Genomic DNA, 17,823 nt, shown 5'->3' on the forward strand with positions numbered 1-17,823 from the left:
CATTTCTTCATTAAATTTGTCTCCTAGCATATTATTAATTTACTAATTGAAATATAGTCCTGTTTGCTAAAGTTAAGCTTGGGGCAAACATGAAATAATCTTTTAAAATGTTAAAACTTTTGTTTTCGCCTTTTTTTTTTCTTTCTGTCTGTTGACATTTACCTACACTTTTAACACAACCAGAGTTTCTTGTAGATCTTCAGCATTCGATTCAACATTCAAGAAAACAACAACAACAAAAATAAACTTTTCTCTACAATAATAAACATCAAATTGATAGAAAACTTTCCAACGACTCGCGAATTGTTTTGTTAAGTTGCAAATGTTAACACCAGGGAGCCGAAAGCGAAAGTTAGGGTAGTTGTTAAGTGTTACTGTTTTTTCAGTTGGTGTACATGTGAATAGTTTGATGTGACAAAACCAGTTAAATATTTTAACGTTCAACTAAATCAATTTAAATAGGTTACTTCGGAAAATTCATTAGGAAGATTTGTTGATGAAGATTCATCGTATCTGTTACCATTCTAGCAGTGACGTGCTCTCAATCTTCAACCATAAGTTTAAATTACGGTAACTTTCATTTTCAAAGACTCGACAACCAGTTCTACGGGTTAACAAGTAGGTGTACCTTGATTAATCGAAACATATTTTGAAGCATCTGATTTGTGTAAGTCAGTGTTTCTCAACCACTGTTCTGTCATAACAACTTGTCAGTATGTGAGATTTCACGGAAACTAACAAACAAAAAGTGATAGAATATTCATATGTAAATCGTGATGTTTTTTCTCTCTATTTGCATTTTACTTGTTTTATTGGTCCGCGACATTTTGAGGAAGCAGCGAGTTTATCCCGGATGCCATATGATAAAAGTCGAGAAACGCTGGTTTAAATAATTAAAGTTGGAAGTAATAGTGATACTAATAATATGTTGTTACACTTACAAATACGCTTTATTATGAATGGAGTTTGGATTTATTACACAATTTTTCAGCTGGTAAAACTGTACTATAGTCTGGCCATATCTCCTTTTTTGTATTGTTTCATGGTTTTAATATCATTATCAGGCTAGTGTCAACTTTGAATCAAGTTAGATGATCATTGTGATTGTAAGCAACAGTAGGTGTGATTGTGGCCATTGCCATATTATTAAACGTGCTATTATAGCAGATTGTAATTCTTTACTAACAAACACTTAAATAAAAGCCACATTTAATTTTAAACCGTGTGTTTAGCACATTGATTAATTGACTGCCGTTATTGCTTTCTACTAGGTCTATATGAAGAAGACCCAGACCGCCATGGATAAAAGGCATTGTCAATCTTATTTTGAAATACTTTTCCTCATTTTATCACTATCACTTATCCCTTAGTCTCAGTTAAAGCTGCTGATTGTAAAATATACTTCAGTTAATACATTACATGCTATATACTGTAATCTAACCTATGTTCATATGTTATTTCCAAGTGAAAACAAAGGGCTATTTGACCCAGTTTTACTGTTCTATTTCTACTACCACATTGCTATGTAGCAAAAGAATAGCTGCCAGTTTTTGACAAAAAAAAACACTTATGTTTAATTTGCAAAGCAAAAAACAATAAAAATCTCTGTAGCTTGAAGATATCCAAAATTTTATAATGAAAATAAGTGAGTATGATATTCTTAAGATAAAATGAACAACTGAAATGTGTATACTGTGTAACAGAAGTGTGCACAAAGCCATGTGGAAATGCATGTTGTGTTTGTAGATTGTGATGATCAGCAGATTAAAAAAAGTATGATAACTATAATGATAATGATCGTAACGAACATAAGCTTCACTGCAATATGAGCTTCAGATGCTGGTTGGCTGACTTGTGTACCTGCTATATTATTGAGATTTAGGTTTAGAGTTCAGTAACTGAACATATTGTGATGAATAAGGTCAACTGGTCCTATCCAATTAGATTCACGGTATGGCTCATAAGTTTATCCGATTCATATATGACCTTTAGAGTCGGTATATTGTAACCTAAGTGCTCACTATATTTCCTGTCCCTCAAATGAACACATCTACTTAATACTTGAGGGACAACAAGGTGCCCCTTGGCTCATTGTGGCTGACTTGGTCATTTCACCAAACCTCCATCTGCCTATATTCAGCCATCACTCCCCAGAGTGTGTAGTTTCTTTAATGTATGTAATTTATTTATTTTTTCATCAGTTGTTGATTGCCCATCTTGTTTTCATTAAGTAAACCTATGTTAAAGGAAAACCAATATTAGAATGGGAGTTGAGCCTTTAAAAATTAAGATTGGAGAATTCATGTTGGTGGTTATGAAATGGTTGAACATCTAAATGCTTTTTATTATCAGTTTTAACAAGGAAAGATGGATAACCCTCTTGAAGTTAGGATTAAGTACAATGGAAAACTGAAGGAAGATATAGTACCAGGACCAGATATTTGTTCTAGGATAATGCAGAAAATAAAAGAGCAGATTTATGAGCTACTAACCTTGATTTTTAATGAATACATTATAAATAGTGATGTGCCAAAAGATTGGAGATTAGCCTGCATCACTCAATATTTATAAGGAGAAAATGCAAAGTGTTGAAATACTTACCATAATTGTACTTCAGCGGTTGGGAAATTATTAGAGCTTGTAATTAAAGAGATTCTAGGAGAAAGGCAAGGTTCATATCATGTCGGCATAGAATTTGAAAGAGAGAGAGAGTCTTATCTTTAAAATTTTCTTTTATAAGGTAACACATGAAGAGTAATTTAAGAATGATTGCAGTTGTTGGAGAAGAGATAGGCTAGTTAAATGAATTGAGAATTGGTTTGGTTGTAGAAGGCAAAAAGTTGTTATAAGTGGGATGAAATCACAGTACACTTGTGTTACAAGTGAAATATCTCGGGGGGTTCTATATTAGATTACTTGCTATTTCTCATTAATGACATTATAAAGGAATAACAAGCAAATTGGTTTAATGTCCAAATAATATTACATTAATGGGTGTTTCAAATTTTAAGTAGTGAAAGTTTCCCAGAGATATTTGGAGTGTTTGGTTTGCTGAGCTGATACTTGGCAGATGCATTTAAATGTTATTAAACATATTGGTTATCATAACAATAATTATTTTTATAGCCTTGCTGAAGAAGATTTAAACAGAATTGATAAGGAAAAAGATCTGGACATAACTCTTACAAAATATAATGACTTCTAGGCTGTGTGTATAAGCTATTCATAAAGCAAGCAGGATTTTAGGTTGTACGTGTATACATAGAAAATATTGAGTACAAGTAGGTCATCAGTTCACCCTATAAGGACTGGTTTGGCCTCATTTGATATATTGTGTTCAAATTTGGTCAATTTATCTAAGAAAAGGTGTTAAGTTGTTGGCAAAGGTTCAGAGAAAAGGTGATGTCATGATAATTCAAAATTGAGAGGGACAGTCATATAGAGATATGTTGAAATCTGTTGACATGAAGAGGAGTTTGGGAACACATGATTCAGGTGTTTAAGATTGTTAGAAGCTTAGAATGCATAAATCTAGATAATGATTTCAGAAAAGTTATGGACACTAAAAGTAGAGGACAGAAATTTATGATATAGAAAACTTAGAAACAACCACAGTTCAGGCACTGTTACTTTTCTAATAGATTACTCAACCTATGGAATACTTTTTCAAGTGTTTAGAAACTGAATCATTGAAAGAGTCTTAAGAGGAAATTGGAAGAGTATTTCGGAGATCACAGTTGGATATAAGAAAAGAAGATTTTTTTAATGTAGTTTAGGGCACTGGGAGAAAATGAAATAGCCTAAATGGGCCAAGTGGTCTCATTGTATCTTTTGTAAATAAAATGAAAGTACCATGTGGGTCAAAGAAATTGACATTCTTTTATATTATTGATGCAACCAAACTTTCTCAAGACAAACAGCTAAGATTATATTGTTTCACTAGTTCAGCTTGACATTTAATTGGAATCTCTACAGTGAATCTAATACAAATATGTAGAGACATGTTTGCCTCTTATGAGCAATATAGTGTATTAGTGACATCCTGTCTTTGAGGACTTGCTTAAAAGACACCATTTTAAATTTGATCATCAAAATAATAATACTAGAATTTTCAGAGGTATATAAAATCACAACAATAACTGTAAAATTACCTAATAACCTATGTGCACTTGAAAGGCAGTAACTCGGGTGCATTTAAAGTTAGCCAAGGTACACTTTGTAAGATAGACATTTCTGGTAGTATTTTTCACATAAAATAATAAGCAGTTACTAAACTGTCAATTTCTTTAAAGATCTTGTTGCTAGAAAAAATTCTTACAAAGCTTGGAAAATTCTTTGTGACTAAAGCTCCTTGAACAAATGAGATTTATCCCAAACCTTGGAGATTGCTTGGAAAAAGAGTTAATTGAGGCTTTTAACTTTTATTTTCAAAGCTCTGTTGATGCTGGGGAAAATTGCAATGATTGAAAGAATTTTAGTATTATTCTTTGTTTTGTTTAAAAAAAGAGCACTAGAGAAGATTCTGGAAACTACAGACCAAGGAATTTGTCTTTTTGTTGTTTAGAATGTTTTGGGATCTGTTGTCAGAAGTCATTTAGAAAAGCAGTTGAAATATTGTCATTTCAATAGTAAATTAGTTAAAAAGAGTTTTGCTTACCATTGTGATGAAGTTTTTTTATGGAATCTCTTGGCTATTGTTTATAACATACCTTGGTTTCATTTATTTAGAACTTTGAATTTAAGAACAATAAAGTTATTGTAACCTTGTATTAGACCGAAGAGGAACCAGAGTATTCTGTGCAGTTATGGTCCCTTACTGCTAGAAAGATAACATGTTAGAAAAACTGATGGTCTAGTTCTTAAAATGATAATTAGTGTACATCTCTAAGTTCTCAGGAGAGACTTAGACTTGTTTTTCTCTAAAGCACAGAAGAACTAGAGAGGAGGGCTCAAGCATGTCTACCAAAGGTTTTGCATCCCATTCGAGAACTCTGCCCCCTAGTTGAGATATCAGGATTTAGTGTTTTAAGATTTTATACATTTTACTAAATTGTGACTCCCACTGATATGAAAGTGTTAATTGTGTGAGAAAAACAAGGTAGTCATGCTATGGAACTTCAGACTGAGGGGTGTGTTTAATAGTAGTTGAAATAGCCCAAGATAAATCTGACTTTCTTTATTATTAATAAGAATAAATAAACATTTCTTAAATGCAAAAAAGCCTATTTCTTTTGTATTTAATAACACTTGCTCCCACCTGACTGCAATGAAAAATTCCAGCATTGCCACTGGGAGGACTTCATTCTGGTCTTGGAAATTGTTAAGACTTGTCTCAAGACTGTAACAAAGAAAACTGTGTAGAATATGTATCAAAGAATTTAGCTAATAGGCTTAAGATATCACTTATAAACAGAATGTTATTATAGTTAAATAAAACCTATTTAAAGTTGTAGTCATCAGTTTCGGGCTTATACAAAGCATCATTACTCCTTGTGGAAAAAAATAATGTCTTGTTATGTTCTCCATTGTTTATTGTCAGAGATAAGATATAAGAACATTTATTTTTTTTAATGTGTAGGTATTTATAAAATATTAGAATGAGAAAAAACAGCAACTTTACTATACAATCTTTTGTATTTCAGTTCATTTCAATTAACAACATGTATCACATCATCTGGTAGTCCGTTTCATATGTTTCTTAATTCAACGGAGAAACAAATTTGTCTAAATTCCTTATTTACTTCCAGCCTTTTTGTCACACCATTCAGATGCACATATACAGGGTGATTTAAAAAAGTGTTTACTCTTATATGGGATTTTCTGTTACTTTGCCCATATTGTTCGTAACTATATGAACAGGATTTTTCCAAGGAGGTGGCCTGCCCATTCACCAGATTTAACACTATGTGATTTTTGGCTGTGGGGTATGGATAAAAAAAACGTGTGTATGCCACATTATCTCTGAGAAAGGATTACAGAAGTCATGCAATCAGTACCACCTGGGATATGCTCTAGAGCTGTGGATGCAACATTTGACCACTTTCAGACATGCATAGATATTTGTAGAGAGCAACTTGAGACTGTATGAAAAAAAGGAAATAAGAAATATAAACCCATACAAGTGTTAACATTTTTTGGGAATCACCCTGTACTGTGGGTCCCATATGTCTTTAAACCGTAAACTTGTTCAATTTATATATGTGTGTGTAGTGTTTTTGTACTTATTTGTGTATTTAGAAATATTGTCATTGATACAAGTTGGAGTTGTGGTATATTCAGTTAAAGCTGAGTTAACCCTTGAACTATCAGATACATCCACTAAATAACTGAATATTTGGTCAACATATCAATCACAAAGTGCTGCTAAGTCTCATATTAACTGAGTTATGATGTTAAAAGAAATAATGAGACCGAACACAAAGTGAACCGTCTTTTTTCTCTTTTTTTTTTTAACTAAACCCAAACAAAGTGTTTTTAATTGCTTCTCATTACTCTGGATTGTTGCATTTACTGGATTTTCTCAGTTGATTCTCCTTCAAGATCTGGTTCTAGGCCATCTGTATCCAATGTTTGTTAGTTCACAAGAAATGTTGCATTTACCCAGAGCAACTAGTGCCACCCAAGTGATTGGTCATTCTTGTTTTAAAAAATAAATGAGGCTATGACATCTAGATATAATAACCTAAATGACCACTGAAGGACACTGCGGTCGACGACCTTGCAATATTGCAGCAATATTTACCACGAACAGATCAGTCAGGCAGCCAGAAATAAATCAACGGCTTGGTAAACCCCATATTATATGAAACGTGTACATGTACAGAACAAAGAATATGCTCAAAATAAATATTATAATGTAACAAGAATAAAGAAATGCTTGTTATTTTCACATTCCGCCTCATAAGTCAGCATTTGGTAGGTTATTAATTACATTTAGAAAGTACAGACTGATTTCATGTCCTTCAGTTTTTGTCTCTAAATTTGCAAGTCGAACTGCTGATTAAAATATTTTAATGAATTCATTAATAATTAAAACATTTGTTAAAGTCAATCAAGCACATGTTAAATGTTTTGACACTGAATTAACATTAAAGGGTGTAAGGAACATTAAGGTCTATTCAAAGTGTAAATGATACTGATCCACGTATTGTGCATGGTCATAACATGGTATAGTGTTAGTGTGTTCAATGAGTGTGTAGTTAAACATAAGTCACACACACAGTTATCAGTTCACCTTCATGTGAAATCAAAATGTGAGGTAAACATTATACATGATCCTGCGTATTGTCATATTTGTAGAAACTGACTTAATGTTAAACACCATAAAATGTACATTATTAAAAAAATAAACACCGTATTTAGTTTAATTAAATTAAATTATTTAATCAACACACCTTCACAGTTTTCAATTTATAGACAGATTTTTTTTTTTCTAGATTATTCAAATTTCACAGAACTATTCTGTGAAAGTGTAGAACCACTGTCATTTGTGTAATGGTTAACTCTTCATTGTGTCTTAACTTGAATATCAAAGACACTGTATAACTTACTGTAACAGAACTATTCTATGAAAGTGTAGAACCACTGTCATTCGTGTAATGGTTTACTCTTCATTGTGTCTTAACTTGAATATCAAAGACACTGTATAACTTACTGTAACAGAACTATTGTGTGAAAGTGTAGAACCACTGTCATTTATGTAATGGTTCACTCTTCATTGTGTCTTAACTTGTATATCAAAGACACTGTATTACTTACTGTAACAGAACTATTCTGTGAAAGTGTAGAACCACTGTCATTTGTGTAATGGTTAACTCTTCATTGAATCTTAACTTGAATATCAAGGACATTGTATAACTTACTGTAACAAAATCACTAGCTTTTGTACATGCTAATGAAGTGCATATAAATTTTTAGGTATTTTTTTTTATACAATACATGCAGTATTTTACAAAATCTTCCAAAATACTGGAAAGAGAAGGGTGGATATTCAAAATGATATTATAAATTCTTAACTAAAACTAAAGAAACATTTGTAAGGTCAATCGTGTTTATTGATACTTGTGTTAGAAGAAATCCGTGTCATTTTTAAACCTAATATCCAAGTTTTTAGCATTGTATTAAGTATTAGTTATGTAAGTTTTCTTATTCTGTTAATCAAGGAAATTATATTATTATCTTTTACTACTAACCAATTTGAAACAGTAAATCTTGGAACCACTTCTTAGCATTGTAATATTTTATATTACAGGAGATGGATCAAAATACACGTTCAGAGGATGGAAGTCAAATAGGACTGGAAATTGTTGACACACCTACGTCAAATTATACGTTATCTCAGGCATTGGAAAAGAAAGCAGAAGAAGAACTCATGGAGAAACCTGAATGGAGAGCTCGTGATATCCAAGCTCTCAGAGAGATGTTGCAGGGTACATTTTTTTCTTTGTGTGATATCAATATGTGTAAATTTTTTATCTTTTTTTTGTATGCTGTACCAGTCTAACTGCAGAAGAATAAATGGTTTAGTAAGTTTCATCTTTGTTATATTTTGAACATTTAGGAGCAAATAAAATTTTCTGAAGGTGAGTTAATAACATTGTTAGGTTATAAAATAACTAAATGATGGAGTTTTGTTGGACTTTTGTATTTCTAATTTTCTTGTAAAGCCTTTTAGCATGGCAATAACACAGTACATCCATCTAAATAATTTTTAAATATTGAAAAGTTAAACTTTTGCTTGCTTTTAACTTTATGTGCCAATTATGAGGATATGTGTAACAGTGTATAAAAAGTGCCTCATTAGGACTTGTTTAAATAAACTTCAATGATACAATGTAGTTCTTCCTGTCATCGTTTTTAAGGTTTTTCTTCCTTGTATTTGATCATCTCACTCTTAGTTTCATCTTCTACTTTTTTTCCTCTGGTATCGGTTTCAGCATTACCCATATCAAGAATATTTAACTGCATTTTCTTTATAATTGAGACCATTATTTGCTTATTACCTTGTGCAGACTTCTCCACATTATCTTATGAATTTCATTTTATAGGGTTATGCTTATTCTTATTCTCAAGCCTACCGATTGTTTCTTTTTTTGTACAAAGTTCTGAAATAACTTCAGTTCTTGAATGCACCTTATTAATACAGGGCTTATAATCTCAATGCCATTACTTTGATAATCGGTTCTGAAATAACTTCAGTTCTTGAATGCACCTTATTAATACAGTGCTTATAATCTCAATGCCATTACTTTGATAATCGGTTCTGAAATAACTTCAGTTCTTGAATGCACCTTATTAATACAGTACTTATAATCTCAATGCCATTACTTTGGTAATCGGTTGCAGCTTAACCATTGGACTGAACTTGTAATGGAGAAGGAATGTGAACTATAATTATAAATTTACAATGTATACCTTCAGAAGCTTTTAGTCAAATGTACAAGTCTGTTGTAAACAAAAAATCAAATATGTTGCAAACGTATTTATATTTAAGAAATATCTGTGAATTGTCGACATCAATCTGACTCAGACTCTGACAGTTTGCATTTTGCATAACCTCCAGATCCTCCAAAATGGAAATCTATAGTTTCTTCAGTATCCCTGTACACTGTATCTGATATCTACTCTCCTCTACCATGAACTATAGTGTATCTCAGTATCCCTGTACACTGTATCTGATATCTACTCTCCTCTACCATGATCTATAGTGTATCTCGGTATCCCTGTACACTGTATTTGGTATTTACTCATCTCCACCATGAACTGTAATATATCTCGGTATCCCTGTACACTGTATATGATATCTACTCTCCTCTACCATGAACTATAGTGTATCTCAGTATCCCTGTACACTGTATTTGGTATCTACTCTCCTCTAACATGAACTGTAATATATCTCGGTATCCCTGTACACTGTATCTGATATCTACTCCCCTCTACCATGAACTATAGTGTATCTCGGTATCTCTGTACACTGTATTTGGTATTTACTCGCCTCCACCATGAACTGTCACTAAGTCAGCAATTTAGAGTAAAATTAATAACTGTTATCTCTGATAGGAAATACATAATCCACATTAAATGGCAATCTGTAAAAGGTCATGGGATGATGACGTGCACTTTGACCCCTACCCATGCACATAGGGTTAATGTTTTGGACATATTTACTTCTATTATGTATCTTTTACATTGACAAGTCATACGTATGAAATGTTCTCTTTAATCTATCTTTGAACTAGACAAGTTACAAACTCCTCTGAGCACTCATTTTCTGTCCATAAGCAGTGTTGGTTTTCATGATTTTTAAAAGCCATACCTCTCTAAAAGCTGAACAGCATTTTTCTTGAGCAACTGCTGGCACCTGTACTCCTGCCTTATGTTTGTACATGGTATTGTTCAAATGGTAGGCCCATGTCTTCCACACAGAACTATTACTAATTGACTATTTTGTGAGCGTCCTGTTCGTTTCGATACTAGTAGATACTACAAGAGCTGTATTTATATATGTGGGATCATATATGTAATCAAAAGATTTCATATACATGTATCAGTGTATGAACTATATGATTGTAAACCGTTATTAACTGTATATCTGTGTTTATCTTTATATGTACAAGTACTCTTTAAATTTCAATTTTATCTTTATATGTACAAGTACTCTTTAAATTTCAATTTTATATGAATTCCATGAAACTGTATCATAACCTTTGTACCTAAGGTTCAAGTTTTGAGAAGGACACATCTTCAATGATTCAACATGCATCTCCATTTTAGTTATTGAATTTTACATAGCTTGAATGTTGGGACTATGAAATTCAACAAATTATGCTGACATTATTAAGACAGTAGTTCAGTTGTTATTGTTTTTTAAGTGTTTCGAGAAAACTGTTTTAGAGATTTGAATGTGACATTTTATTATCTGTTTGTTAACTGTTACATTTTTTTAAATTGTCACTAAAAATTTTCTTATTTTTTGTTATTTTAAGATGAACCCAATTTGATTGTGCCATCAGATGATGCCTTTCTGATTCGATTTCTAAGAGCTCGAAAGTTTGATTATGACCGTGCCTTCAGACTTATAAAACAGTATTATACATTACGTGCCAACAATCCTGAGCTTTTCAAAGATTTTGTGCCTTCTGCCCTGAAAGATGTGTTTAGTGCTAACATTGAAGGATTTCTACAACACCGTGATCCCGAGGGTCATGCCATCTTTGTAATCAGAGGAGGTAAAAAGTATTTATGTATTGTAGTTTGAAACATTTACAAAAATGTATACATTTTCTTATACGAAATACCAGCCACGATATGTTCATGATGTCAGAAAAACACGTAGGTTTAAGAAGTTTGGATACAAGATAATAAAAACCCTATAACCCAAGAATTCCCAGTTTGCCCTTGAAAAAAAAAAAGGTCTACCTTTCGAAAGCTCAGCCACAATATGTTGTTATTATTATTAAAAGTCTAAATTTTGTGAGTTCAGTAGCCAAATGTCTCAGAGTTTTTAAATGTGATTAAAAATGGATTTGATATCTATTTACTATTTCAGAAATTCTGTGATTTTTTTTTAAAGGTTATTAACCTATATATGATTTTAGTGCATGTGGCCAACAAATGAAAGTTTAGTAGTTGCACAAAAACTTCTAGATGATATGATGTGTGTGTAATGTAGTAAGACTTGAGAGGTAAAGGTCTTATTTCATATTCACTTATTTCAAAGTTAACCTGACAATCTATGAAATTTGTTATTCCAAGCTTTAAGATAAGAGATGTTCTTTTTCTACTAGGTGTTTGGGATCCAACAAAGCACTCGGCAAATGAAGTCTATAGGGCTAACCTTTTGTGTCTTGAAAAGGCAATTGAAGATCCTGCCACTCAAATCAATGGTATCATTGCACTGCTTGACCTCAAAGAGTTTAGTTTTTATCACATCAGGCAGATGAGTCCAGCACATTGTCGAAGAATGGTGCTTCTAATACAGGTAGCGTAATCAAACATAAAAATACACAGACATCTGCTCTTGACAGACACTGAATTAGGTTGTAGTACATGGTGCTTCTAATACAGGTAACATAATGAAAATACACAAACATTTGCTCTTGACAGACTTCTTTGAACTAGGTTGTAGTACATGATGCTTTTAATACAGGCAGTATAATAAAACATGAAAATACACAAACATTTGCTCTTGACAGACTTCTTTGAACTAGGTTGTAGTACATGATGCTTCTAACACAGGTAGCATAATAAAACATGAAAATACACAAACATTTGCTCTTGACAGACTTCTTTGAACTAGGTTGTAGTACATGATGCTTCTAACACAGGTAGCATAATAAAAAATGAAAATACACAAACATCTGCTCTTGACAGACTTCTTTGAACTAGGTTGTAGTACATGATGCTTCTAATACAGGTAGTATAATAAAATGTGAAAATACACAAACATTTGCTCTTGACTGACTTCTTTAAATTATATTGTAGTACGTTTTTTATTTGTCTTTAAATACATCTAAATGAAAATATTGAAAACTTGACTTTTTTAATTAATACCATATCAATAACATCAGCTAAATTATAGGTTGGTATTTGTAGATTATGAAGTGCTCTCATACAAAATATAGAGCAATAAAGAAGTTAGTAGAGATATAATTATCTCTCTATTAGTAAATATTAAATGTACATAGCTCGTACATGACTGACTTGATTGTAGTATGGAAAGTTAAATAAACATACTGAACCTAATCTTCTAAAACTCACTAGTATAAATCTTCACAGTATGTCTTATTTGGTTGTCTTAGATAGGTGTATTTACACCTGAAGCACCTAAATCAACTTCAGGTTTCAAGGTTTGTTTATTATGTATTTTCTACATGCGTTTTTTTTTTGTACGATGTTAGGTTGTGCATACCTTTAATCTTTCTTTATCTGAGCCAATCTACAAAACTCTTCTGTTTGGTTTAATGGAAAAAAAAATTAGTCCTAAATAATTTGATTATAATTATTGTATAGAATGTTTACTGTATGGAAGTACTAAACAGAATTGTTTATTTTGTAAAAAACAGTGACATCTCAGCTGCTGGCGTTGGTTACATTTCCTTGTTGATGCCGTGTTCATTTGCAATTTATTGAAGTTTACCACATTTTTAAAAAGGCTTAAGGCACAACTCTCATGCTGTACAGGAATTATTTTATACAACACATGCAATATTGTTTTAGTATTCACATTGATGTAGAGTATAATAAATGAATGGTGTGTTTTGAGGTGAAGCATCTTTGTAGGAGGAAGTCTTTGAAGGTAAGACATCCTTTGCTGCCATCCCGTTGGCTCAGTAGTAAGTTTGCAGGCTTATGACTACAAATCAGGATTTGATTCCTGTGATAGGCACAGCATAAATAGTCCATTGTGTTGCTTTGTGTTTAGCAACAAAACATACTAACTAACTGTAAAAGCAAAAACCTTATTTCAGAAAACACTTTTTAGTAAATCCTGCAACTCTTAAAGATATAAATATTTTAAGGATTGCTTTTTAACACGACCAGTAACTAAACTTTTTGTAAATAGGATTTAAATCAAGTTTTGAGTTTACCTTTTTAGTGTAAGAACATAGAATACCTGTCTTGTTTTGTGAATATGTAAATAAGTGGGCCTACTTCTTTAATTTACAGTAACTCACTTAACAATAATTAGTTAGATTAGAAAGAATAACTTATTTTATATAAAATATGTACAATTAATAATCTACGTACTTTGTTTCTATGAACTGAAGAACTGTTTCCCGGGTCGGTTTAAAGGGATCCACATAATCAATGAACCAGCGGTGTTTGATATCTTGTTTGCACTGGTGAAACCTTTTCTTAGTGAAAAGCTGAAAAACAGGGTATGTGATTTTTTTCTTCAGAAATACCACTACAATTTGGGCATGACTGTCATAGCTACACTGTACTTAGTAAGTAATAATATATCCATCTAGTTTCAATGATAGCTGTTGATCAGTAGAATAAGGCAGTATACGAGCAAAAGCACTCTTTAGTACCGAAGCTGTTAGCTAGCAAAATAAACCTTGTTTATTTTAGGTATTTTCTCTAGAATTTTTAATTGCAACGAATTGATCAGGGGTGTTACAAAAAGATTACTTTTAAAACTTTCTCTGAGTAATGATTTCAAGAAGGAAGATGTAATAGATAAAGATTTATATGGTTGAATTTTTCCTTTTTTTTTTGGTACAGAACACTTTTTGTATCATTTTCATTTATACAGCTATAATTGTTTGTCAGAGGACACAAAACAATTTTTTTTTTATTTACTCCATTAGCATTAAAATTTAACTGTTGTGTCTTCTTCAAAGACCCAAGATTTGTATGGCATCAAAGACATATCTTTTGTAATTGTTGGCAATGAATCATTGTTTTAGCCTATTTGCATTTCTGTTAATTGAATAAGTTTTTCTTTCCTTGAAACATAAAACAATTCCTAGCAGTAATTTAATAAGTTTAAATTGTTCTCAAAACAAGATATGGTTAGTATATTATATATGTGCAAGCATGATACCATTAGTGAATACTGACATTTATATATGAAAAAATAAAAATGCATAATAGTGAGATTTGAGATGTATCATTGTATATATCGTCTCGAGTATAAATACAATCCGTGAACAAAAAAAACTGAAACTTTTAATTTACCTTTACTGCAGTGCATGAGCAAGATTAAATTTTTCACTAATCAATTCTCTTTTTTTTTTCAAAATTTCTATCACTTAGGTGCTTTCTGGGATAACAAAGTACCTGTGCAATTCAGTTTGGGTGGCAAAAATAAATGGAACTCTGTTTGTTTGAAACAGCTGATACAGTAGTCATCAACATATATGTGACTAAATAAAACTACATAAATATATATATATACGTTTACTATCATCTCGTTTCATTCTTAAATAACATACCTTAACAGGTTCCCACTCATTTGGAAAAAATTCCCCTAGCAGTTTTCTTCCAGCACTAAATTAACACTGACACTTTTTGACAATTCTGTTTGTTGCTAGACTTCCACTGATAAAGTATAAACTTGAACTGGGTACTTGTCTGTGTTGTTTTAAGGCTTCATTCTAATAACTCAGTTACTTAAAACCTCACAATGACTTAAAACAACTTTTCATCAGTCTGGTGAGATGGATACCAAGTCTTTTAGTCTGGTGAGTAAAAGATAGAAAAATATCATACACGTATAATGCACTTCACAACTATATAAAGCCTAGTCTTGTTTTTGTCCAGGGTTATTGACGAGGAGTGGAATTTGTAGTTTACAAATTAGTTTATTTGTAGTCTCACAAATAACAGTTTCTTAGAATTGAAAGTGTTCTGTAATTTACTAATAGTTTCTCAAAATTGAAAGTGTTCTGTAATTTACTAATAGTTTCTCAGAATGGAAAGTGTTGTGTAATTTACTAATAGTTTCTCAGAATGGAAAGTGTTGGAACACTTTCCATTCTGAGAAACTATTAGTAAATTACAAGTAATTTAATGTATCTAAACATGATCACCTTAGCCCAATTAACTAAGTTGGGGCCGAAGCAAGTTAAACAAAAACAGTTGACATACTTTATTTATTGGTTTCCAGCATGCATCGTGCCTTCTGATATATCCAAGAAGATGTATTTTGGACACTTCTAACTACAACCGTGAACTTTTTCCTTATCGTACCTCACATAATGGACCTTGAAGTAAAAAATGCTAGACTTTGGGTGATAACTTAAAGGAGAAGTACTGAAGGATTAGTAAAACTAATCAGAATCAGATCTTCCTTTCTTCACAACTTGTCTGGAAAGCTGACTCAGCTCTACTATTAGCCACTTTGTTCATATTAATATTTTTTTATTAAAGTAATTAATGTAAGCCTAACCGTAATGTCACTATCAGTGAATGATATTACATACATTCTTCTCTACCTTTTCTATTAACTGGACTTTACAGGAATTCTGGGAACTGGATTACACTGAAATGATCTAAAGATGGTGTTCTTGCAGAACTCACCTTTTACACTGTATTCATACATTGAAAAATATTGTGAAACTGATTGGAGTCTCAAGCCCAGCCAGTAACATACAAGTTTGCACTCCATTCTCGTACTCCCGTTAAGTGGTAAATTAAGAGTTGCCACTGAATAGATGCTGGTGCTCTTAGAAAAGTACATCAGCTGAAAAAATGGGAATTATTACCATTATAATTTTAATATTGAATGAATATATATACCCCACATTTTATATAGGTTCTTATAATCTGAAACGGAGGAACTAACAATCGTTTGAATACACACACACACGATATGGGACGTAAGTATGAGGAAGAGTTCTGAAAGTTTTGTTCAGCAGTTGCAACTTCTCTTTCGCACCATGTTCATGCATTGAAAAATAGAAGTCTGACAAATGTTGTGAAACTAATTGAAGTCTCAAGCCCCAGGTTTTGTAGAAAAGCACAAACCATTCAACAAACACTATTATTAGAATTTCTTACAACTGTTTAGTTTGAATTTTATACATTACGATAACATCTTTTATTTTTGTTCTATCCATTTATTTTCTTCATTGATATATATATATATCGTGTATTTTGGACACTTCTAACTGCAACCATGAACTTTTTCCTTATCGTACCCACATAATGGACCTTGAAGTAAAAAATGCTAGATTTTGGGTGATAACTTGAAGGAGAAGTACTGAAGGATTAGTAAAACTAATATCTTACTATTTAACTTCAGATAATAAGATTATTTTAAGCTTAGCTAACATACACGCAATATCTATGTACATATATAAGAATTTAATCTTCACAATTTTTGCTATTGACGAAACTCGAAATTGTTTTACAATTAAACTATTGACCCCAAGATCACCCAAGTACTATATAATTCACAATCTTACTAGTTTAAAATTCACTGCATTACTTTTGGTTGTATGTATAATTGTCTAATTTGATTGTTAAGTTGGTGTGCTTAAAAGCTACGAAAAGTAACAGAAGATTTTAATTTGTAATGAAGCCACAGTTGTAGAATGAAACTTTTTTTGTGTGTGATATATATTGTGGGATAGTGTAAAAAAGAAATGTTGTCAAGTTATTGTTATGATTGTCAAATTATGAGTTATAGTTATTACTTTGGAGACTTTTTTTTTGTATATAAATTGGTGTTCTACAAAACTTTTTATCCTTCCTCAGATTCACTTCCATGGTGAAAACCTACAGTCACTTCACGAGCACTTTCCACCATCAATTCTGCCAGCTGAGTTTGGAGGTCAGTTGGGACCTTTTAACAACCAAGAATTTGTGAACCAACTCCTTGCTGATGAACACAAGTTCCAAGACTACCTTCAATACGGCTATCACTCTGAGGTGACTCCTGAAGGTGGAGAAGGCGGAATCAGATGACTGTTGGTACGAAATACATGCATTAGCTATCAGAACAATATCATTTTATAGTATCGTATGGATATGTTCAAAATACACCTTTCTTGATATAATCTTACAGGTAAATGCATTGTGGGTGAAAGAAATATCTTGATCACACATTAGAATCTGTCGAGTGTTGTCTTTTCCAAAGATGAAATATACTTGAAATCATGTAAATATTCAGGGTGCAAGGTGCTCATGTTAAACTTTCAAACATTCTCGATATCTCCAAAGATCCTATTTTTACAAAAGAAAAAAATATTTTGAACAAAGAAAAGTAAGTAGCAGAACAATTTCTAAATAATAGTGAAAAAAAACAACAGGTGTATGGTTCACATTATTGCATTGAGGTTTACTGATATAAAGTTTGAAACAAATATTTTG

The 17,823-nt window shown here is 31.9% G+C and overlaps 1 protein-coding gene across 1 annotated transcript in view; it reads left to right on the forward strand.

Annotated features, from left to right (window-relative positions):
- Nucleotides 1-345: 345 nt before the first annotated feature.
- LOC106456908 overlaps nucleotides 346-17,823 on the forward strand; it is a 52,694-nt gene continuing 35,216 nt past the window's right edge. Inside the window, exons 1-6 of the mRNA XM_022382698.1 lie at nucleotides 346-618; nucleotides 8,252-8,429; nucleotides 10,986-11,228; nucleotides 11,787-11,980; nucleotides 13,770-13,880; nucleotides 17,209-17,416. Of these exons, the coding sequence (XP_022238406.1) occupies nucleotides 8,255-8,429; nucleotides 10,986-11,228; nucleotides 11,787-11,980; nucleotides 13,770-13,880; nucleotides 17,209-17,416 (931 nt within the window). The 5' untranslated portion in view covers nucleotides 346-618; nucleotides 8,252-8,254. The remainder of the gene's footprint in view (nucleotides 619-8,251; nucleotides 8,430-10,985; nucleotides 11,229-11,786; nucleotides 11,981-13,769; nucleotides 13,881-17,208; nucleotides 17,417-17,823) is intronic.

The sequence above is a fragment of the Limulus polyphemus genome, unplaced genomic scaffold (assembly GCF_000517525.1).
Source record: "Limulus polyphemus unplaced genomic scaffold, Limulus_polyphemus-2.1.2 Scaffold271, whole genome shotgun sequence".
Taxonomy (NCBI): domain Eukaryota; kingdom Metazoa; phylum Arthropoda; class Merostomata; order Xiphosura; family Limulidae; genus Limulus; species Limulus polyphemus.